General features: G+C 46.3%; 1 protein-coding gene across 2 annotated transcripts in view; it reads left to right on the top strand.

Moving 5' to 3' along the window:
- Nucleotides 1–8,417, top strand: part of PLXNA4 (plexin A4) — a 451,337-nt gene extending 442,920 nt beyond the window's left edge. For both annotated transcript variants that reach the window (XM_055392292.2, XM_055392291.2), the window contains exon 32: nucleotides 1,189–8,417. In XM_055392292.2, the coding sequence (XP_055248267.1) occupies nucleotides 1,189–1,284 (96 nt within the window). In that variant the 3' untranslated portion in view covers nucleotides 1,285–8,417. The remainder of the gene's footprint in view (nucleotides 1–1,188) is intronic.
- The last annotated feature ends 16,092 nt before the right edge of the window (nucleotides 8,418–24,509 follow it).

The following is a 24,509-nucleotide window of genomic DNA, read 5'->3' as shown; positions in this document are numbered from 1 at the left end:
AATAAGGATGCTATAGTGTGCACCAGTGTAATATTCCAACCGTCTCATCTCAGAAAGGATTCTTAGTCTACAAGTACACCTGTCTACCTTGGTGTTTAAATAACCCATCTATGAAATGATGGTGCGTACAAATGACAGTTCTTGGCCAGCTCTATCCTGCCTCCACAATTAAAGAAACATTAACTGGGTCATGAAATCCAAAGCCCTGGGCGCCTCCCTTGAGCCTCCTTCTCATCTCCTTGCCCTCCCTTCTTATCCCTGCCCCTCAAACTGCAACATCAGTAGGTTCCACCTAATTGTCTAGTGCCTCTTGGGGGGCAGGCCTTGTGTTGATGGTGCTCACAGATGTTATCTGACATCGTCTCCCCTGGAGGTGGATTAGTCATTCCTACATGAACAGTTGAGGACGTTGAGTGTTCAGACAGGTTACCTGTTTGGCCTCAGATCACCGAGCTAGAAACTGGCAGAGCCTTTACTCCATCCCTCATCTCCTGAGTCTGAGTAAAATTCTAGCATATTTTTTATCATGGGCCACAATTGCTGGCTGTCATTGTCCTCTGCTAACTGTCTGCCTTCAGAAAAGGCTTCGGTAGACATTATCCATTAGGTGTTAATGACCAGGAAAGCTTGTAGTCTTACTCTTCTAGGGACATTTGTTTTTTTAACAGGCAAAGTGAAAACAAATGACTTTCTAAATATAGAATTTGGGGCCTCAAGGAGCTGATGGAGAGGCTTTTTATTTCTGCGGGAGGAAGGGTGGGATGTCCTAACATCCATGAAATCACATTCCGGCTCCATGCTGAGCACTACGCATTTCCATCGGATATGGAACTAGCTGCTGTCTAACCTGCAGGTAACTGCAGCATCTCAGCACAGGCGTCTTCAGCAGAGCTTCTGCCCTCTGTCTACCATCTTTTGTAGCCAGTAGAATGCACACAGTCATTCAGACATGACTGTGTGTGCTGGCATCCTGTGCTCACTGCCATGCCGATGCTCACATGCTATGCCTGCCACAACTTCCTGCCCACGCTCCCCAGGTCTCCTCCTACCCAGCAGTGTCCTGTGTGCCCCTGCACATGCCTGTGGCTTCCTGGGCTTCTGACCACATCCACACCATCTTTGTGCCTCCTGAGAACACAGACCTGTACCCACAAACGAGTAATCTCCCTGTTCTTGGCCCTTCCGCAGATCCTTGGACCTCTGGACCACGACGACCAGTGTGGGAAGCAGAAACTGGCCTACAAACTAGAACAAGTCATAACCCTCATGAGCTTAGACAGCTGAGAACCGTCCTTCCAGGGCCACCCTGGAGGGGGACACACCAAGCCGTGCCTCAGTCTAGATTATCATCTTTACCAAGTGCAAGTTCCGACTGGCATCAGCAGCATCCCCTGAGCAGCGCTGTTTCTCTCTTTCTCTCTGCCTCTTTCTGTTTCTCCCTCCTTCCTGGATCTCTTCTCTTCCAGTTGCTCTGCCAACACGATTGGACCAAGCCACTGACCCTCAGTTAGTCCAAGAATGGCCAGGCCCATGGCAAGGGAGCTGACCAGAAGACGTCAGAGGGGCCTCTGTCTCCCACGTGCTCCTGACCCCATGCATGTCAGCAGCAGGGTGCAAATAACAAATGAGCCAGGGACAGGGGACGTTTCTGTGCTGCTACTTCACCTTCTACTTTGGCAGCCCCTGCTTTGGTCTGAGCCTTGGCCTAGGGAAGAGGCAAGGAAGGAGTTCAGTATTATCTTTACTGGGAAGACATTACCTGGCTCTCCCTTCCCACAGTTCCATCTCCAGTGGTTCAGCCAGTGGTCTGACCGCTTTGCAGCTGTGAGAAGAAAGGCTACACCTCCTGCATGTGGCTGGAGCAGGGCATGTGTGAGCAGCTGGGAGGTGCTCCTTGAGGCTCCTTCTCCCCCACTGGGCTGGTGTCCGGAGGCTTCCTGTCCTTTTCCAGGTCTCCAGAGGGACCTGCCTGCCCTGCCTGCTCCCCTGCCAGTAGAAAGCCAGGCAGGAGAAAGAATAGCAATTACATTCCACCACGGAGATGCTCCTGACCTTTTCATCTGAATCCTAGTAGCAGAAATGTAACACAGAGGGGGAGAAAAGGAAAGAGAGTTGCATCTACCCTGGAAGCAGAATTTGTTTTCCATTTACCCCCAAATTCAAATGAGTCACAATCATAGTCATAGGTCTAGTCCATTACCAGAGCCCTGAGTGCTGTCAAGAGAAAGCATCTATCTCCACCCTCCTTTGTCACCCTTCATCAAGGGTCAACGTGAAATGCAGAGTGCATCTAGGAGATTCTACCTCCAGCCATCTCCATGGCTCCATCCCCACCATCCTTCCTGAGAACTCCATAGACAGCTGGGGCCAACAGCCTAGTCCCTGTTCCCTCTGCAGAATCCGGTGCCACTGCTATGCAGATGACTTTGTCACTGGGCTGTCCAGACCTCTTTGGGAATGATTTCATCAACATCTCAGCTGTCTCTTTCATCATTCTCCTTCCTCATCTCTTCAGCAGTCATCCTTGAAAGAAACAGACTTAAGCAAAGCCTCACGGAGACAGCCCAAAATGCCAGCCAACCTCACCCTCCAGCTTGTCAGATCTGGGAGGGACAAAGAGTCGAGCTGATGGGCCTGGCTGGAATTAAGAAGAGGGACATACAAATGACCTTGGCCTTGGCATCCATCTCCCCATCTGTTCTTACATCTACAGATGCACGATTTTAGCCAGGCAGGCAAATGTGTGCCTAGAAATGGATACTAGGTAAGCAGAGGCTATGGGGAGAGATGGTCTAATGGAGGGTTCTAGGAACCTTTCATCCTAAGGAGACCTTAGGTGCTGTCTGATCCGGTCTCCCACCCTAAGCAGGAGTCTCTGTTGGCACCTCTGCTCTGGAGTTGTTCACCACTATGGGAGACAAGGAGAAACATCTTAGGTGAGGTCGAGGAGAAGGATTCACAGTCTTGCCTTCACTCCCCAAACATCAGACATCGTTCCTTGTCACCCACTCAAAATGAGCCCCCCTTGGGAAAGAAACCACACCATTTCCAGCAAAGTCCATGGAGCATCCGGTACTTTTAAGAACACTTGCCCCTTTGGATATGAATATGTGCACATGTGTGTGAGCACATGTGCATGTATGTGTGTGTGTGTCTGCCCCAGGTGTAGGCGGAAAGCTCAAAAGGATTTCTTGTCCTTTGTAGGAGGATTTTTGAAGTGTTCCCCTTCTCTTTCCCCTTGCTCATCCATTCATCCTGCAGCTTCAGGACATTTCAACACTTACTTGCTTTCTATGCTGAGAGCTGGTGGGTGGAAGGAGAGGGCGCTTGTCCATAGGAAATCAGGGTGGTCACCTGCCGAGGCCTGTACCTCGGAACAGGGCATCATGTGACATCGCAGAGGACAGATGGTGGAAAAGACATGAGCAACCTAATGGGAAGAGGAAAATGGGAAACAATGCATTGGAAGAGGAAGAAAAAAAATAAATAACCAAAGGTTTTTGGCAAGTGCAGTACCAGATGGAGAAGCTTGACGTTTCTATCCTTGATCATTTTATTCCCTCCCAAGAAGTCAGTCACAGGACCTGGAAGGCCAGAAAGGGTGCATGTGGGAGACGGTCTGAGGAAGTACCTCGGTCACTACAATATTTTTGCACATATAAAGGGTTGGGGAGGAAAGAGACACAAACGTATTTAACACAGATTTGCTGGATGGAAGCTGCATGTGTGAACGTGTGTATGAGTGAGTGCGTTTTGATTTTTTTTTTTTTTTTTTGCACAGTTAAGAGAAAAAATCAAACAAGCAGGAAAAAAAAAAAGAAAAAAGACTTACTTATCACGGTTCTGCTGAAGCTTTTATTTTTTACCGGATGATTATTGTTATTGTTACTTTGGCGGTACAGGACTTTATTTTTTTCCATGTTTTTGTTATAAGAAAAACTTCAAACACCTCAGAGAAATAGAAAGGTTAGGAAGAAAGAGGAGACAAGGACAGACAAATTTTCTGGCTGTCCCCATCTCTCCTGGGGGAGGGGTTTGGGGCTGGTTTGACTTTAATTGGTGGGTGGGTTGTTTCTGCCGCTCTGTTTGCTGCAGTCCCCGTGGCCTGCTTGGGGACTGAGAAATTTGAGCCAGGTATCCAGAGCCACAGCCCATCTTGCTTATAAAAATTATCTTTTGCTGTTTGTTTTCCATTTCTTCCGTTTGGATTCTTGGTGCACGTGTGACATGGTATTTAAAAGCAAAGACAAGCAACATTGTCAAAAAGCTGTCCTTGCCCCCCCATCCCCCACCCAAATCTTTTTTCCAAATTCCCTCAGGGATCTTCCTTACCCCACTGGCAGAGCAAACATCCAGGGGCTGCCCATGTGGCTTGCGGGCTCCCAGAGAAAGGAATTGGGCCAACTTTGTCCTGTGGGATGGAGGCCCCTTCACGGCCTCCCTCGAGGCAAAGTTAATTTGTAGGGTCACCATTATGTTGAGTCCTGGGCAGACAGAAGGAGAGAAAAGGCCATCTTCCTTACCTTCCCCTCCAACTTATCCCATACCCTCCCAGGGAAAATGGTACCAGACTGAGCCATCAAAATCACTGACAAAGTTTAGGTGGGAATTTTTGCATGTTGAAGAGAGAAGGGCTTAAGGTAGCAGGGAAGAAGGGGGCTTTGTGAGGTCCTAAATTTTAAGGAATAAGTAGAGGAAGACAAGAAGCAGAGTGGTAGGCTGGTCATTTCTCCTGGGCACGAGTCCCCCCAGATTCAGCTTTTGCCCGTTCTTTGTCCTTCCCCATAAGGAGAGACCCTGACATTTCTTGGTAGCTGCAAATAGTGCCACTAAGTGAAGGTGGCCATCGTGCCAGTTACTTCCTTAGGAAAATATTTTCTTGCCGCCTTCTTTCAATGTGGTTTTAAATTTGGGGACAGTGGATAACCCAAGTGTCCCACAGGCCAAGGTACATTCCAATGGCAGCATGATCCCTGCACCCAAAGCCAGCCCCTAGAGCCTACCCCTTGTGCACCCGCAGCCTGGTAAGTGAGCTTGGGTGCTTGTGAGGAGCTACAGGTGAAAGAGAAGTTATTTTAAATAAATCCCAAAGTTTGAGGCAGACTGTCCAGGACTGTTCCCAGGAAGAAGCAGGAGTTACCCACAGGAAAGGTCTCTGACCTGGTCCCCTCAGGCCCAGCTACCTGTGCCCACCAGCAGTGAAGGTTGATGTACTGGCCCAGCATCTCCACCTCCCCCATGCAACCAGGTCCCTGGTACTGTGTCTCCCATTGCATGTCTGGCTTCTGCCTGTGCTCCTCCTGCCACGAGCATCCTCCCTGTCCCTCCTCATTCCACCGTGTCTCTCCTGCACGCATAGCCTCTGTCCCAGGGCGATTTATCCACTTGAGTACAGGAGCTGCTCAGACCTCTCAGCCCAGCCCTCTGTGACTGCCCCAGCCCCATCCTACCCCACCCAAAGCTGCCTTCCTGGCTGTAGGAGCTCCCTCGTCTGGCCAAGGCCCTATGGGTCCCCATCTGAGGATCCACAAGCAATGACTTCCCAAATGACCTCCACTGCAAGAAGAATCCTTACCACTGTTTCCAGAGCCGTGAACGATGCTGTGATGGGCCCAGGTCTCAGCACCACCCTCTGTGACCTAAAAAGAAAAGCTCAATTTCCATCTGTCTTCTTTCCCAGGACCAAGGGGACACAGTAATGTGAAGTCAAATACTTAACCGAGTGAAGGGCCAGTATTGTTATCAGTCAAGGACAAACCTCCCACCTCACAGACAGCCAAGCAGTGAGGGAAAGACAGACAGACACAGGTAGGAAGGTGCTCTGCAGGCACAAGGCCCAGAGAAGCCCCTCTCCGGGAACTTCCCCTGCTCCTTCCAGGAACAGTGAGCCCAGTGAGCAGCCCCAGCCAGCTCTTCAAGGCCTTCAAGGGGTCTTTCCATGACTGAGTCACCTCCAGGAGCTCACCTGGCCCCCAGAGAAGACCCACCCCAGGCAGCTCAGTGCCCTGGCTTCTCCCCATGCCCCAAATCCCCCCCAGCCATCCCTCCTGGTCCTCGTCTACACATCAAGGGCCTCTTCCCCTCTTCCTGCCAGCTCTCAGGACAGGTGACTGGGAGGCCTTGACCCCTCAGCTTCTTCCTTTAAAAAAAAAAAATGTGGGCCATTTATTTGGGATTTTGGAGTTGTTTGGTTTTTGTTTGTATATCTTAATAGTTCGAAAGTAAGAAGGGAGCCCTGCTATGGATGTTAAGTCCAAATTACTCGGTTAGTGGGAGCAAAACCTATGACTTCCAAGGGGATGAGGAGAGGCTCAGAGGACAGGAGGAGCCTCCCCCATTGAAAAAAAAAATGGGTCAGGACATTCCCTGGATGAGGACAATGCTAGGGGTGGCATCTCACATGGCTGCTGCTATTCCTGGTGCTTCCCCACACTTTTAACAGATGGAGTCCTTCTCCTACCGCCTCCTGCCACCTCACCCTACAGGCATTCTCTATGTAGGAAACAGGAGCCTTATTTTATAGAGTGGGGAGCTGAGACACAGCCCCAGGTAACACTGACACAGCTCCCGAGTGAGGCTGGGACACTCTGCAAACCTCTCCTCATGGTGCTGAGGGTGGCATGCTCTTGACAGGAAACCTAAATGACCACTCCTCTCATTTGGAAAGTAATCCACTGCAGTAAAAGTTTCAGACATGCAAGAGAGAGGTTTTTTTTTTTTACTACAAATTTTTGCTCCCCCATAAAATTATTTTTTTATTAGAGGGAGTATCCAAGTTTTAAAAGTATATAGAATTTTTTGGTTGTAAAAGAAATACATACTCATTAGGATCCCGATTAAATTCCTTGAGTATACTGGTGCCTACCAGAAAGCAAAGCAAAGTTAAACAAAACGAAACAAAATCCTTCATATACAAAAACAACTTTCTGTTTGTATTGGCAGAGGTAGTGAGGTGATTCAGGTAGGCTGAAAATCCTGGGTTGCGGGAGCCTCACTTTATTCCATTCCCACCCGCTTTGATGTCTATGCTTGGCTCTCTGGGCTGCCCCTGGTACTGCCGAATCCTACACATCTCTTATCAGCTTTCCTCAAACTTTAAGGAGGCTCTGTGAGGGACGGGTCATGGGAAGACCCAAGCTTTCCCTCCGCCAGGATTGCAAAAGCAAGTAGACTTGGTCTATGCAGCTCATCTTCCAGCAATTTCTTTATGTGGAATTAGAACTTCCTTTGTTAGTATCTTTGATCTTTTGACTCAAGCACATTTTGGAAGGGCTCCCTTACAAAAGTAGAATTTAAAACAGAGGATACAGTTAAAGAGCAACCCAAAGAACACTTAAGAAACCGAGACCACTTCACCAAACAGGACTAAGGAACACTTTCATGCACAGAAGTCAGCCACAATCCAGGCACAGGACGAAGATGGGATACACGTGCTCATCTATCTGTCCTCCTTTCCTCTCCCTCCCCGACGTTCTAGTTAGCTTGTTGACTTGTTAAACCTGTTCTTAAAATGAAAAGCTAGCTTACCTCAAAGAATCTTGTTTTCATTCGGAAACCAATGATTTTGTGTTTTAGAATGGACAGCCCTCCCCTCACCACTCCCTACCTTGGCCTGGTGTCCTTGAGACATACAGTGTTTGCTTAGTCGTGTGTTGGCTGCTTTGAGCAGGAACAAGGCCTCCAGGCCCCAAGGTGGGAAGGAAGGATTGGATGCCACTGCCCTCCTCCCCACTTTAGCATGTAGGGGCCAGTCCATCTCTTCCAGCAGGGTCCTGCTGAGTTACCATAGCAACCAGCAACTCCAGGGTACCACAACAGACAATGGCTCAGCGAGCCAACGTGTGGGGGTGATGCAGGGGTTTTGGCCCAGCCAGATGACCCAGAGTTGAGCTTCAAATGCTAGAGAAGGGGAGAAACAGGATGGATGGGTGGTTTAAGGAACCGGCAGGGGTCTTTGAGTCACATAGAGAAGCCGTTGAAGGAGGTAGGGCAGGTTATCTCTGTTCCAGTCACCCCCTTCCAGCCCCATCCCACTTCTGTTTCAAACTAAAGCTCCCACCTCGAACATTGACCCTTTGTTAGAACAAAGCAAAACATACCTTTAGACAACAGTGTTAAAATGAGCCTCAAATTTATGTGGATGAGATCTCTAAGAAGAGGGTCTTCTGGTTTTGATTTTTAAAGAAGAGTATCCTAGTAAAATATTAAAAAAAATTAAAAAGTTTTTAAAAAGGAAACCTATGCTATTTAAATTGGAGCCCAGTTGTAACTTGGTAAAGGCAAGCTTCTGTACCTTTGTTATAATTAATTGTATACCTGTGTATGTAAATATAAGGCATTCCTATTTTGCAGTTCAGAACAAAAAAAAACTTATTTGTAATATAGAATAAAGTTTATTAAAAAATAATAAAAATGCAGTTTGGGATTTTGGGTGCTTCTTTATGTGACTGGCTAGGAGTGGCTGGGGGAGAAGGCTGGCTATAAGATGGCAACAGCTTACAGCATGCAGACACATAGCTGGCACCTTCTCTCTGCAGTTGTGTGACATCTAAACTCAACCACCAGAGATGCATCCTTCTACTTAAGACTCTCTTCTCGGTTGCAAGGCAGCCATCCCGAGGTGGCAACACTTCAAGCCAGGGAGAGTAAGCATGTTACTAGTCAGTGCTGTCAGGAGACAACGCTTTCCTAGGCAGCCCAGTCAGTCCCGGAATCCCTCTCAACGCAGCCCTCCAGGAACTTGCTACTTGCCCATTAGAGTTGGCTCTGGGGATGACACAAGCATTGCCATCTCTGCTTCAGGTCTTCCTGGCAAGCGACACCTTCATGACCAATGATTCTCTCAGCCCCCATCTCCCCCAGTATGTTGATAGAGAGTGAAGATCTTGAATCCAACTGTGTTCCTTGGGTAGAGTGGGTTAGGGAGAAAAAGAGAATGAAAAGGGTGGCAGTGAGGAGGGCCAGAGTGAAGGAGCCCATGCCACTGCCTGCCTTGCACACCCATCTAACACCCACGCCGCTCAGAGGTGGGGGCGGGGAGTCAGTGCAGCTGGCATGACACAGAGAGCCCTGGCCTGGGCACCAGGACCTCTGCAGTTTCTGCTGTTGGCTCAGCTGGCCACCTTGGGCAGATCTGTCCACGTTTTAAGCCTCAGGTCATCAGGTAGAGGAGGCTGGGCTGGATGACTCCATGAATATTCCAGCATCCTTCTTATTCAAAGGGAAAGCCATGAGAGAAGGGAATCAGGAGAGAAGCAGGATAAAGAACAGGAGGCAGAAACGTGGAAAGGGGAAGACTCAGGAGGGAAGCAAGAAAGGAAGGAGGAGTGCAGGGTGGAGGCAAGGGGGAGGGGTGAGGCAGATGCTGAGGGCACCAACTGCTGATGAAACTTCAGGCAAATCCCACCCTCCCACCTTCCTACTGCCCCCACCCACCCACCCACCCACCCGTAGGCCCCTCCAGCCTTCACACCCTGAGATGTGCAAGGGGAGAGTTCACCCAGGATGGGACCCCTGGAGGGCACAGAGAGAAGGGTCAGGAAGTGGCCTGGGGAGTGTCCACAGGGGTCCTTCCTGGCCTTGCTCTCAGCACTGTCCCACCTTCCAGAGGCAATTTCTTCTGAGATACGAGGGAGCTCCTGAGGAGAGAGCATTCCTCAGCCTGAGATGGAGAAGCCACGGCCTCTGGAGGCACCATCAGCACGGCCACAGGACGATGTACAGCGTGGGGTGACTGTGGGAATGGACGGGGCAGCTGTGAGGGCAAACTGAACTCCCTGGCCTCAAGACCTGGAACAAACCAAATGGATTGAAATCAACAAGAGTGGTGGGTGTTTTTTTTTTTTTTTCTCAGTAGATCAGGCTTACAAGAAAAGTATAGTTCAGGAATAGGAAGGAGATGTTCTTCCCTTCTCTTAAATGAAGACTCAGGCTGGGTGGGGACGGTGATGTCACTCTGAAGGTTCACATTGAGATTGAACAACGACGTTTCCACCAGGGCCTCAGATTCCTTTACCTATATGAGCTCAAACTTTGTCAGAACCAACCACCATGACCTTGAGCAGGCCACTTCTCTTGTATTTTGTTTACCTAGCCACAAAATTAAGATTGTCCTAATTGTACTACAAAGCCCAGAAGATTGGGGCAGGCCAATTTAGACAACTGAAGTGAAAAAGACCCCATGTGCTATGAAGGCTCATACGTGCATGTAGTATTATTATTAGTCATGAAAATGATACTTTACAGGCCGAGCACAGTGGCTCATGCCTGTAATCCCAGCACTTTGGGAGGCTAAGATGGGCAGATCACTTGAGGTGAGGAGTTTGAGACCAGCCTGGCCAACATGGTGAAACCCCGTCTCTACTAAAAATACTAAAATTAGCCGGGCATGGTGGCAGACGCCTGTAATCCCAGCTACTCAGGCAGGAGGCTGAGGCAACAGAATCGCTTGAACCCAGGAGGCGGAGGTTGCAGTGAGCCAAGATCGCCCCACTGCACTCCAGCCTGGGCGACAGAGCAAGACTCCATCTCAAAAACAAAACAAAACAAAAAAGATGCTGTACAAATAAGAGTGGGCCCATCCTGGAGCCTTAATAACAAATTTAGAATAATGCCTCATTTACCCATTGCAAAATAAGTAAATATCTAACACCTTATGAAATCGTATACTTTTTGTGGTCATTAGACTATGAGATCTTTGATTATTTTTTTTTTCCTGAGACAGAGTCCTGCTTTATTGCCCAGTTGGAGTGCAGTGGCGTGATCTTGGCTCACTCCAAACTCCACCTCCTGGGTTCAAGCAATTCTCGTACCTCAGACTCCCAAGTAGCTGGGATTTCAGGTGTGTGCCACCAGGCCCAGCTATTTTTTTGTATTTTTAGTAGAGATGGGGTTTCGCCATGTTGACCAGGCTGGTCTTGAACTCCTGACCTCAAGTGATTAGTCTCCCTTGCCCACTCAAAGTGCTGGGATTATAGGCGTGAGCCACCATGCCCAGCTGACTGTGAGATCCTTAAAGGCAGAGACCACGTCTCAGTTGAATTTATTACCCCAGCTTAGCACAGTGACCCACTCAGAGAGAGTGCTCAATAAATCATGAATGGAGGGAGAGAGGGACAGAAAGCAAGACTCAGTGAAAGCAATCAGCTACAAAGTTGGCCACTGGGTTGTCTCCCAACTGTGACTCCATTACCTTCAATATCAGGCCACTCGCCCTCTCCCATCAATGGTTTATCTTTAGAAAACTAATTCCTTGAGTTGCAGCTAATGGCTATCTTTTACAGGTAAAGAGAGATGGTGTTGTAGTCAAAACCTCTCCCTGGGTTAGCAGAGCTGCTCCTAGCTGAGCAGAGTAAATGGAGGCAGATGCAGGTCACTTCTGCACCATCACTTTCTCTAAACCTGCCTCGCTTTTCTCTTAGCAGAACTCCTACCGTGGACGCTGAGCCAGAGCCTGCAGGGCTGCTGAGGGTATGCACTAGAGCCAAGGCTCATGAATGATGTTGGACCCAGGCAGAGGAGGTTAGTCCCAGGCATAGGAATATCTGGTAGGTCATATCACAGTTCAACAATATCTATTTCCCCTTCCTGAAGGAGCAGTACAGTTCCCCACCCCAATAAAGTTCAGCTGGCCCAGCAACTTGGTTTGGGCCAATGGAATATGAGTGCTAGTGGTGTGGTCACTTGTAATGCTCCAGAGAGCAGCAGCCTGAATCACAGAGTGAGATCAATGACAGCACAGAGCAGAGCCACCAGATGACACCATGGTCGTGTAGTATGAGTAAAAAATAAAACTTTGCTGCTTTAAGTCACTAAGGTATGAGGCTGTTTGTTACTGCTGCATAGCCAAGACTATCCTGACTGCTATAAGGTACAAGGGATTTAACCTAACAGGTGGCCCCTCAGTTCATAATTAATGTATGAAATCTCATATTTCACCTACAAAGAAGTATTCTTTTGACCGAAAGCCTTCTTTAAAAAATACACTATTGACTATTTACACTCAATATGAATCATTTTGTGGAAGGTCCTAATTTTCCTGAACTAGCTTTGGGACAGATTAGGGAAGAAAGCAAAGACTAAAAAGAAGCAGAGGTGGAAAAAAGGCAGTGCAAATCTGCAGAGTTAGGACAGAAGGAAGTATAAGGAGGGGAAGTATCAGAGGAGAGAAATGGGGAGGATTTAAAGGGTGAGAGTAAGGACCTGCCTTTTGCTAACTCTGTGCCAGGCATGTGCTGCCTGGTTGCCACACCACCTGCTGTGGTGAAGAGTTTTCAGGCCCAAGTGAAAGTCATGGCATTCACATCCCACAGTGCCCTGGGAGAAACTATTTATTATCTAGGAATGAATGCAACCAAGGTTGTTTAAAAATATAACCTGTAGTTTTCTATATGCCTTGGTTTTGATCAATGATCAATTTACCAGGAAAGCAGAGAACTCATCCTCAGGGGATACACACCATATTCTCAGCACTGGTCCTTGATCAAGATGGCAGCTCCCTTCGAAGCCATAAACGACAGCTTCTTGTGATGCCTAGAAGGATGCTGGCTGATTCTAATGAAGGCCTGATGATCCCTCTAAGATGCAGGAGAGGAAGAAGTCATGCTCCTCATGCACCTACACGCAGAAGAGGGGTCCTTCTTATCCCTACTCCACATCCAAGTCCAGACCAGACCAGCCACTATATCACTCACCTTCCAAGTCCCTGCTCATTACCTACTTAAGCCTCTCCAAACTCCAGCAATTCAGAGGCAGGGCTTGGGGGAGAAAGAAACAGAGGCCCGGGGAGAGGTGGCTGGCAGGTCAGTAGGGATGTGTGCTCCCCCTGATTCATTAGGATCACATCCCTCACCATAGGAAACATCCTGTTTCCTTAACAAAAAGGGCATTGGCTGTGCTGAACTGCCCCAACTCCACAGTACCCTGCCAATCCTTCCTTCTGCTTTGGTTTGCCTGCTGTTTTGTGAATTTCTGTGGGCAAGGCAGGCTGGAGATGCCACTGACTCCTCAGAGCTGTGAGAGCAGCCCCCCGGGCAGACAGCTAGGACTTCTACCCCTAGGACCCGTTCTCCATCCTCCTTTTGTATCTGGAACATACTCTCTACATAGTGTGACGGTGAAGACCACGGCCTGGTTCAAACTCTGCCCTTCTCTGGCCAGCTTTCACCTGGAGTTCCCAACTGTCTCTAAATCGTGGCTTCCTCACCTGCAAAGATGAGAATAATAATGCAGGGCTGCTGAGGGTATCCTCATACAGCTCTCGTGAGGATCAAGTGAGGCAAGGATTACAAAGCACTTAGAGCAGGTCCTGCCATCCTGTAAGTTTGTGACAGATGGTAGCTTTTACTATTGGGTAGCAGGCTTCTGAAAACTCTACATATGATCTCTCTAACGCTTGCTGATGGGACAACTCCAAGCACATAGTAGTTGCCCTATAAATGTTTTTTAAATGAACGGGTAAAGTAGGTACAAGAATTTCTCAACTGCCCAAGCCTTGAAATACACATGTAGATAGAACATAGCTTTCCAAAGAGTACAAAAATAGATAACTAAAATTTATAAGAGCCTGAGTTCCCCCTAAAAGCAGAAGTGAGACAAGGGGTTATGAGCAGGGGGCTTATTTTGGGAAGCAGTCCTGAGGAACAGGAGTGGAAGGTAGGGAAGAGAGGACAAGCCAGTTCAAGGGGATATTTTCAAGCTGGCCCTCGCTGTGGGGGACCAGGACTCTGACCCCTCTTGGACCCTCTGGTAATGTAGAAGCCACCTCAGAAACCATCCACTGGCTCCCACTCCCCACTGCAGAAAGTTTGCCCTGGGCTGTTTATTCCTCACACTTCTAAGTTTGCAAGTGAGTTGGAAAAGCTGAGTGGTTTCCCTCAGGCACCCCCTGCCCTCCATGTAGAAGCAGAGGAGCCCCGGGGGAAGAGGCAAGGGGAGCGCAGTGTCCCTGAAGCAGACACTATCAGGCTCCACGTGCATGCCACCTGGTTGCTGTGGCAACAGCTGGGGTGGAAAGGCGGGTCAAGAGGGTATGCGGCCGAGTGCAAGGAAGTCTACAATACAATATGTGATCCTTTAAAACCCTTCATTCTAGATCAGTAAGATTAAAGTCATTTCAAAAACTATTGTTTTGGGTTTTTTTTTTTTTTTTTTTTTTTGGTAAGAGTCCCCAGTTCTTTTCTTCTACCTCCTCATTTTTCCACTATTTTCATCACCGGCTACAGTGATTGCCTTTTCTCCTCCTTTCCATTATTCACAACAAAGCCAGGTTTTTGTTCCACCTTGAAAGTTATGACATATGGGAGATAAGTAAAGGATGTCGAGGTGACCCTGAGTCATGGATGCTGGTGAGGGCTGGACAAGCCCATTGGTTCTGTGACTCATCAAATTCACACATGACTTCTGGGGTGGGATGTGATACTATTTAACCTTTCCCAGCACTGTCTGCCTTTCTCGGCTGTGCCATCTAATTAGCACCTTATCTTGGGTGGCCTTAGCCTTTCATTGCCAGTAATGCACCACTTAGCACTTTATTTTAATAGAATCAATGCTGATATGTATGTAATAATTTTATCCCCTAATAATTTCACCTTTTTATGTCCTGTCTCCTTAACTCAGAAATAGACCAGGTCTTCTATTTCTTTGATTCTGAACTCAATGCTGGATACACAGTAATTAGATAAATGCTCAAGTTTTACATGAACTGTGTATGTCTTTATTACTCATTCAAACATGTCAGCCCATTAACAAAACTCTTGCAGGGTTGAAATAATTATGAAATCCAGTTATTTATATTTTTACCAACTTTCAGTCATGTATAAGGCATAGATTTCACTCCCCCTGCCCCGCTAATTTTATTGCTTTGAAGGTATATTTGCCAAGGTACAAGGATGGAACAAAGTTTATTTAAATATAAGCATTTGATGTCTAGGCCTCCATTCATACCCTCACCCTCTGCAGCTCTGCAAATGTTAGGGCTGATCTGACTGTGATTCAAGGTCTCCATGCACAACGTGAGGAAATATCTGTACTTAATGAGCTTTTTCTCGACTTAGAATCTCCTTCTCTGTCTCTTGGCAGGATGACACCTAGCCCATCTAGGAAGAGGGTTAACATTTCCAGTTTTTCAGGGTCATCAGTTCTTTCTACAATATTCAGTGCATAGGAATTCATGCAGTGAATCATGATTTACTTTATGGAAAAACATCTCCTGAACTAGATAAGATCAACAGCCTCGGGCCATCAGTATTTGAACCTTAGGAGAGCTTTCAGAGACCCACCCTCCCTTGCAAAAGTGCAGCTTACTCATTTATCTCGGCAGCCCCCTCATCACCTAGGTTCCAAATATATAAATGGATAGGCCTGTCCAACCAAATGTCATCGACCATTGTTTTCTTTATGGCACTGGACCACAGGACCAGGTATGTAAAGAAGATCATGTAATAAAATCAAGCTGATACTGAAGGCAAGTTTTCCTAAGTGATCTTAGTCTGCTGTAGTCTATCAATTAAAAAAAAATTAGGTCACTTAGAAAATGGGATGTTAAGATATTTGGAAGAGATAAAAAAGACAATACAAGTGCTAAGTGGGATTGTAAACTCTGATTTCCAATAACCCATGCCCAAGAGTCATCACCTCCCAGGACATAAAGGGATTTCCTCAGAGAAATGATGTCTGTGTCACTCACATACATTACTGGCATTCAATTCTCAGGATCCAGTTCTAGTCTATAGTTACCATTATTATACCCATTTTATAGATAAATACACTGAGGCTTAAAACAGTAATTGGACAAATGGAAAGTGATAGAGATCAAAGAGCGGGGATGTAAGCCCAGGTTTCTCTGATTCCAAAACCTACACACTTAATGATTGTGCTGAACTACGACAAACACTGAACAAGTCTCTCTCTGTCTCTATTTCTCTCTCTCTCTCTTACTGATGGATAGATTATCATAACAGTGTTACTGGAAAGGGGTCCCAATCCACACCCCAAGATAGGGTTCTTGGATCTTGTGCAAGAAAGCATTCAGGGCAAATCCCTATAGTGAAAGCAAGTTTATTAGGAAAGTAAAAGAATAAAGAATGGCTACTCCAAAGACAGAGCAGCCCTGAGGGCTGCTGTTTGCCGATTTTTATGGTTATTTCTTGATGATATGCTAAACAAGGGGTGGATTATTGATGCCTCCCCCTTTCAGACCATATAGGGTAACTTCCTGACGTTGCCATGGCATTTGTAAACTGTCATGGTGCTGACGGGAGTGTAGCAGTGAGGACGACCAGAGGTCACCCTCGTGGCCACCTTGGTTTTGGTGGGTTTTAGCTGGCTTCTTTACTGCAATCTGTTTTATCGGCAAGGTCTTTATGACCTGTATTTTGTGCTGACCTCCTATCTCATCCTGTGACTTAGAATGCCTTAACTGTCTGGGAATGCAGCCTGGTAAGTCTCAGCCTCATTTTACCCAGCCCCTATTCAAGATGGAGTTGCTCTGGTTCAAACACCTCTGACAATAGCAAAGGACATTGTAGAGAAAGTGACTAGGGTAGGCATTGGGTTGCAACTGCAAGCTACAGCAGGGAGAGAAGAATAGAAATTGAGGGGATTCAGCCAGCAGATTTAGGGACTGCCATGCGCAGGATGGGGCACCAGGCAGCCATGCTTGTGGGATGCACTGTAGATACAAAGGGATCTGGATTTAAATCTCCAGTACGGTACTTAGCACGCGTGTGTGACTGGAGAAAAGTTTATTTTGATCACTTTGCCTCACTCCCCTATCTGTGAAATGGAAATAATTTGTGAGCAAGTTGTGGGGATTCAGCATGATGAAGTGCACCATGCCCGACTCACAGTCAGCGCGCCTCACAAAAGGCAGCTCTTTTAAACAGCGCCTCATTGACTTGACATTAGAAACCCACTTCCTGTGGCCTTTTCTTCATCCTGGACATGCCAGAGGCCACAGCTAGGGCCAGCTGGGAGGTGGGCATATCGGTAGCAAACCTCTCCTCTGGCCATGGGCGTATCTTCCCCACCTGCAGGAAGACCCCAGCTCCTTCAGCGAATGGTTTGCCCTCAGGCTGTGAGCTCTTCTGAGGCCTCGAGAGTATCTGTCAGCTCCCTGAGGAGAGGCTGGTGGTCACCATTTTGTAAAGCGGCAAACTAGAGACACGGCCCTGACAAGGAAGCAGTAGCCAGGCGTCTTCATGCTACCCCACCCCACCCAGGAGGGGTCCAGTATGTCCTTGCTGTGCAGTTCCACAGCACCCCATGGAATGTGACGCTCACACAAGCCTTCTGTCTGGTGTTTGTGTCCAGCAGCTCAGCTCACCTCTTCTTCAGCCTCAGCTCCTTGTCTCTCTGACAAGCCTCACAGAATCCCTAACACTGAGGCCTGGCTGCCTGTACCCAGCTCAAAAACATCGCCTCGGCCTCCCTCTTCATGCTCCCCTGAGGCCTCTGCCAGGTCAGCCTCTCATTGCTGGCGCCCAGATTGGCCTTCCCTGGGGGCCCTGCATGACAGCTGAGGCCAGGCTGGAGGAAGGAGCAGGCCCCAGTGAGTTATGAGGCTGTAATTCCATCAAGGGCTTCTGCAGAGATCGTAAACTCATGTCCCAAGTCTCCCTGGTCCCCCGACCCCTTTTCTCCTCAGAGTGATTTATAAGCCCATAATTCTGAGGTGGGACTGCTTCTTATTTCACATAATCCAAATATTTTCATAAAGCAGCGTCGTTCTTTCTCCTGCTCTCTGGTTTCCTTCTTCAGAGCTAAAGAGCTGCAACAGCGTCGTCTAGTGGCTGAACCCCAGGGTGGCCACCCTGGTGGAATCACCCATCACACCCCTTTTGAGATGGCTGTGGAAACCCAAGTCATGCCTGAAACCAAGTGGATATGGAGGGCCTCTCTGGGGGTTCTGGGACATGCAGATATGAGCCAAGAGGGATTAACGCAGCTTTTATTTCTGTGTCATTAGTTGACAAGCATTTGCCGGGCTCCACTTGCGTGGTGCTCTCTGCAGATCCTGTGAGCTGTATTGCCAAGCCCAGGTTCCTTCCCGTGGCCATATTTCTGCCCTTCACATGTCAAAGACCATGTGTGACTGTGGTCACCCTCAACAAGGCCCCGCCTGGCCCAACACACCACCCTGAGGCCAATGGAACATAACGTTTATTACCTGACATTATAGCTTCCGTCTACGCTTTTAATGCCAGTCTCTCGCATTGGAATATAATAAGCTCCATAATAAGCTCCACAATTGTGGGGATGTTGCCTGGTTGGGCTCTGCTGTATTATCTTGCCCCAAGCAGAAGTATTTGTTGAATAAAGCATGAAGGAGAGAGCCAATGAGTGATCACGTGAGGCAGCTGGGTGGTCCACAGCATTGGCCTCAATAGATGAAAGAGACACACAGGCTTGCTGGGTGCATCCAAGCCCCAAGCTTGAGGATCAACGGTGGTAGGGCTGGTATAGACACTTTCCTGCCACTTTCCCCTTTTCTCTGGCTTTGCTTTGGGTGGAGGCCCATAGTCAGGGGTTTCATGGAAGGAGAAAGAAGTGAAAATTCTTGGAGCTCGCACTGGAATGGGGCCAGAGAGTGGGACCTCTGAACGGTAATCATCCTACCAACTGTGCCGAAGGCCCCTTCTCAGCCTGCTAGGTGCCCTTCATGGGAGGCTACTATGGTGACGCACCATTACTGCAGCCTGAGGACCTCTGCCCCGGGATAGAGACAATAACTAGGACTGCAGCTAAGTGAGTAGAGGCCACCCTCTAGCCCAGACCCTCTCTGGGACCTGCCTCTTCCTCCCCTCCCTCCCTGCTTCCTGACTTCTGCCTGTGCACGGATTTTCCCTTTAAGATCTGCTCACATTCTCCTCAGTAGTGGCTGGTAACTATGGAAACTACAATTAGGCTGTTTTGCTCCATGTCTCTAAAAATTACCAAGTGCAGGCAGCAGCAGCCCCTGACTTATGACAGGTCCCACCCAAGCTCTCTTGCAGGCTTTTTTAGGACACACCCTTTGCTGGGCCAAAGACAATGCTCCAGGAACTCCTGTGAAGAAGGATCAGTTTCTCTTCGTAGACATTTCCAATTTATCACAGTTAAATGTTTTTGTAAAATGCAATGAAAACAAATTAGAAATGAAATGGAAAAAAGATATACAACATTCAAGCCCCGTTTTATTGTGATAAATTTAATAGACATAAGATTACTCATTAAAACTGCCACAAAAGTTTTCAAAATTGCTCTCCATTTTTGTACCAAATTATCATAGATCAGCACCAGTGTGTAGACAGGCTCCAGGCCCTGGACCATCCTTTGAATAGCTCTAGTCTGGAGTCACATCCAGGACCAAGCCTGCTGACCTTGTCCAGCTGGGGCCTGTACCCAAGGATGCCTCAAGGTGGAAGGCGAGGCTTCTCTAGGGGCCTCTGACAACCTACAGAAATGTCTGCACTTGACTTGAGCAAATGTGTATGAGGAAAGCAGCTGCAGAGGCTTGGTCATGCCTGGAAGTCCTCCCCAACAGCCAGGAATCTGCAGAGCATCTGGTGGCATAGGACAGAGGTCACTCAGAGGGGACCTCAGTGAGCTTGCACTGTGCCACAATTCACCAAACAACCCCTCCACTTTCTTCATCCCTTCTACCGAAACAAAGATTACCGTTTGTATGAACTGGATGGACATTCATCTTTTTTTTTTTTAACCTGATCTCTGAGTTTTCTTTCCATTTTATAAAATTGAAGTACACTTTTTTTGTACATTAAAGTGCATAAATGTTAAGAATACAGGCCAGGTTAGGGTGATTCACACCTGTAATCCTAGTGCTTTGGGAGCCCCGGCAGGAGGATCACTTGAGGCTAGGAGTTCAAGACAAGCCTGAGCAATATAATGAGACCTTATCTCAAAATAAATAAATAAATAAATAAATAAATAAATAAATAAATAAATAAATAAATTAGCCAGTTGTAATGGCATATGCCTGCAGTCCTAGGTACTTGGGAGGCTAAGGTAGGAGGATCACTTGACCCCAGGAGTTCAAGGTTACAGTGAGCTGTGATTGCACCACTGCACTCCAGCCTAGGTGACAAAATGAGACCCTATTTCAAAAAAAGAAAGAAGAAAGAAAGAAAGAGAGAGAGAGAGAAAGATAGCTCTAAGAATTTTTACACATTGATACCACTTAGATCAAAATATAGAAAACTGGCCAGGCCTGTAACCCCAGCACTCTGGGAGGCCAAAGTGGGCAGATCACTTGAGCTCAGGAGTTCAAGACCAGCCTGGGCAACATGGTGAAACCCTGTCTCTACCAAAAATACAAAAAATTAGCTGGGTTTCATGGTGTGTGCCCATAGTCCCAGCTACATGGGAGGCTGAAATGAAAGAATCGCTTGAGCCTGGGAGGTGGAGGTTGCAGTGAGCAGAGCCTGGGGAACAGAGTGAGAACCCCTCTCAAAAAGAATAAATAGAAAACCTCCATCACCTCCCCCAAAAAATTCCCTTATGCCTCTTCCTAGTAAATACTGATTCTCCCATGCCACCCCACAAGCTAACTACTATTCTGATTTCTATCACCATAAATTAGTTTTATACAGACTTTGCATAAATAGGATCAAATAGTGTGCACTCTAGTTTTTTACGCCTTTCATTCAATATAATGTCTGTGAGATTGACCCATGTTGTAGGCTGGTATCACTGGGGTCTTTCTTAATTCATGTTATATTCTATTGCATCTGTGAACACTTCTGTATAGCATTTTTAGTGCACACAGATTTCATTTCCTTGAGGCAAATATCCAACAGGGGAATTGCTGGATCATAGAGTAGGCATATGTTTAGGTTTTTAAGCAGACACTGACAAGTAATTTTCCAAAGTGATTGAACAAATTGACACTTCCATCAGCAATGTGCTGCTTGGAATTCCGGTTGCTCCCCATCTCTGCCACACTTGATTTTATCAGTCCTTTTCACGTTAGCCATTCTAGTGGATGGATAATGGTATCTCATCATGGTTTTAATTTACATTTCTCTGATAAATAATGATGTAAAGGACCTTTTCACGTGATTATTGGCCACCTGGGTATTCTCTTTCAAAAAGTTTAACTCTTTCACCCTTTTTAAAAAATTGGATTCCTTACCAAATGTGTGATTCATAGCTTCTTCTAGTCCTTGGATTGACTGTTTACTTTCTATATGATGCCTTTTGATGAAAGAAAGCTATTATTTTCACATAGCCCAATGTATCCATCACTTCCTCCATTTATGGTCAGTGTTTTTTCTGTTCCGTTTAAATACTTTTTGCAATACTACCAAGATTATGAAGATATTCTTTCTGTTTTCTCCCAGATACTTTATTGTTTTATCTCTCACATATGTCTATAATCCACCTAAATTAATTTTTGCATATGTTGTGAGGTAGAAGACGCAGCTCATTTGTTTTGCCATTTGGGTATCAATGGCTCCAGTACTACTTATTAAAAAGACTATGTTTTCTGTACTGAACTGTGGTGGATTCTTTGTTGTAAATCTTGTGACCATAAATCTATGGGTCTTTTTCTGAATTCTTTATTCTGTTTTATTGATGGGTCTATTTGTCTCTCCTTGAACTCGTATCATACATGTTTAAGTGTATAGTGCAGTTGGATAACTATATGCATATTGCTGTGCAATAGATCTCTAGAACTTTTTAATCTTGCATAACTGAAACTGTATACTCACTGAACAATAATTCTCCATCTCTTCTCCTCTTCTCATTCCTGGTAACCATTCTACTTTCTGTTTCTATGGCTCTATTTTAGATACCTTGGATAAGTAGGCTTATGAAGTATTTGTCTTTCTGTGGCTGACTCATTTCACCTTAGCATAATATCCTCAAGGTTCATCCATGTTGTAACGTATGACAGCAGGATTTTCTTCTTCTTCTTCTTTTTTTTTTAAATGGAGTCTTGCTCTGTCACCCAGGCTAGAGTGCAGTGGTGCGATCTTAGCTCACTGCAACCTCTGTCTCCTGGGTTCAAGCGATTCTCCTGCCTCAGCCTCCTGAGTAGCTAGGACTACAGGCATGCACCACCATGCCTGGCTAATTTTTTGTATTTTTAGTAGAGATGGGGTTTCACCATGTTGGCCATGCTGGTCTCAAACTCCTGACCTCAAACAATCTGCCCCTGCTCAGCCTCCCAAGGTGCTGGGATTAGAGGCGTGAGGCACCATGCGAGGCCGATTTCCTTCATTTTTAATGCCAGATAATAGTCCATTGTATGTCTATGCCACATTTTCTTTATCCATTCATCCGTCAGTGGAAATTTGGGTTGCCTCCACCTCTTGGCTATTGTAAATAATGCTGCAATGAACATGGATGTGCACATATCTTTTTGAGATCCTGTTTTCAATTTTTGTGAATATATACCAAGAAATGGGATTGCTGGGTCAATATGGTAATTCTAACTTTGATTTTTTGAGGAACCTGTATACTGTTTTCTATAGCAGCAGCAACATTTTATATTTCCTATCAATAAATAGCATTTTAAAAATCTCATTGTCCAATTGTCTGTTGCTATACCTAGAAATACAACTAGCATTTTTGTCTATCAACCTTGCATATACTGATAATTGCTAAATTCAGTTTTTAATTTTAATAGTCTGTAGATTCATTGGGATCGACTATGTATACAATCATGACATCTGTGAATCAAGATGGCTTTACTGGTTCATTTCCAATACTTACATATTTTATTTCTTTTTCTTGCCTTATTGAAATAGTGAGGATCTCTAGCACAATGTTGAACAGAAGTGGTGATAGGGTACATCTTTGTCCTTTTCCTATGTTTACAAAATTTCCCACTCCATAAGCCTTGTTGAGAAACAGAGCCTGCCTCCTACCTAGGAGCCGAAATGCCAGATTCTTATTTTCCTGGCTTTCTTTGCAGCTAAGGCATCAATTCAGTCAGTATCCCCACGGGAAACAGGGCAGATTCATTCAGAAGGGATTCTGAAGAGAAGGTAACAAAGGGCTATTCATAGAGATGCAGACAGGATTAAGGGAACCAATAAAGGATGTCAAGGCATTCAGAGACTAACAATAGTAGGAAGCGATTTCCGTGCCCATACCTGGAAGGGGCAAGGTGAGAAAACAGTGTTACTCAAGGCTTGTGAGTTTGGAGCCCTGGAAGAGGACCACTCAACAGGAGCTGAAATCTTGGAAAGAAGCAGGTACTGCCAGAAAAGCTGCCCTGAGTTAGAAGGGAGTAAGTAGGGACAGAAATACCCTGGCTCCTCTCTCCTCTCACCCCCAGTCTCCTACTGGTACCTCCCATTGCTCCAACCAAATGGAAACCCAAGGGCAAGGGAGCCCGGGTGGAGCAGTCCATGGAGATAAGGCCCTGGGGCCTGAGAAGGCTAGACAAGGATGTGGAATGAATGGGAGTGGGAAGGTAATGGGGATAACTGGTGTAGGCATGAACATGTGATCAAGTCTTGGCTAATCAGATGCATCCTTCCCAGACCACACATCAGAAGCTAATGGTACAAATAAGCAGCAACCAATAGGATTTGTTCAGGTCGTAGCAACAGGGACAGCACAGCGTCCAGGATTGGGGCCAGCAGTGTCATGAGGGCAACTGAAGCATCTGTTGTAGCAATTCTGCAAGCTACCCAGTATCTGCTCAACAGTCTCCTCTTCTGTTTAAATTAGCCAGAGTTAAATTTGCTTCATTGCAGCTAAGAACGTGATGGAAACATGCCCCAGTGGTGGGTAACTTATCTCCATGCTGAAAATATTTTTAAAAACCTCACACTCTACCACCTGATTCATTCAACATTTACTGGTTATCCCACATGATCCCAGCCTAGGCCAAGACATCTCTATCATGCCACGCTATATGTTCTGCAAGAGGTGAAGGAGGCTGTGTTTTAGGGATAGTTAAGGCCACAGGATAAATATGGACTATCTTTCTTAGCATTTTACTTTAGAATTTTACTTTAAAATGTTTCAGAGAAAAATTAAGTAAATTTACTACTAAATAAAAAATTATATGGAAATAATCACATATATTATGGAATTGAATGCAAAACTTGCTGGACTTCTTGAAGCAAAACTTAAGCCTTCAAAGAATTTCCAGGCATATGGTTGTCCACCACTTGATACAAAATGTTAAGAAAAAGCATATTAGAGTCTCTGATCCCTCTGCCTGTGTTGTGGAAGATCTCTCCAGAACATCAAATTGCTTTGGGAACCTAGATTCCCCTTCAAAACACTACTGCTAGAAAGAACAGCCATTTATAATCTAACCATTAGAATTTAAATGCAAGTGCTGTATTTGAAATGGAAGAGCCTAATTGACTTTTCTTTACATTTTTATTAATGTATTTTAAGAGGCTCAGTGAGAGTCTTGTGCTGAGCAGCAGCCCTTGAACGCTGGGCTTCTACCAATGTGACAATAACCTTTGGCTGCTACCAAGGGGGCAACACCCACCTGGCCCCTGTATTAGGGTTCTCCAGAGAAACAGAACCAATAGGTT

Source organism: Gorilla gorilla, chromosome 6, assembly GCF_029281585.2.
Source record: "Gorilla gorilla gorilla isolate KB3781 chromosome 6, NHGRI_mGorGor1-v2.1_pri, whole genome shotgun sequence".
In the NCBI taxonomy this organism is placed as follows: Eukaryota; Metazoa; Chordata; class Mammalia; order Primates; family Hominidae; genus Gorilla; species Gorilla gorilla.
Note: the sequence above shows the minus strand (reverse complement) of the source record. Positions and strands in the feature narration are given on the sequence as shown.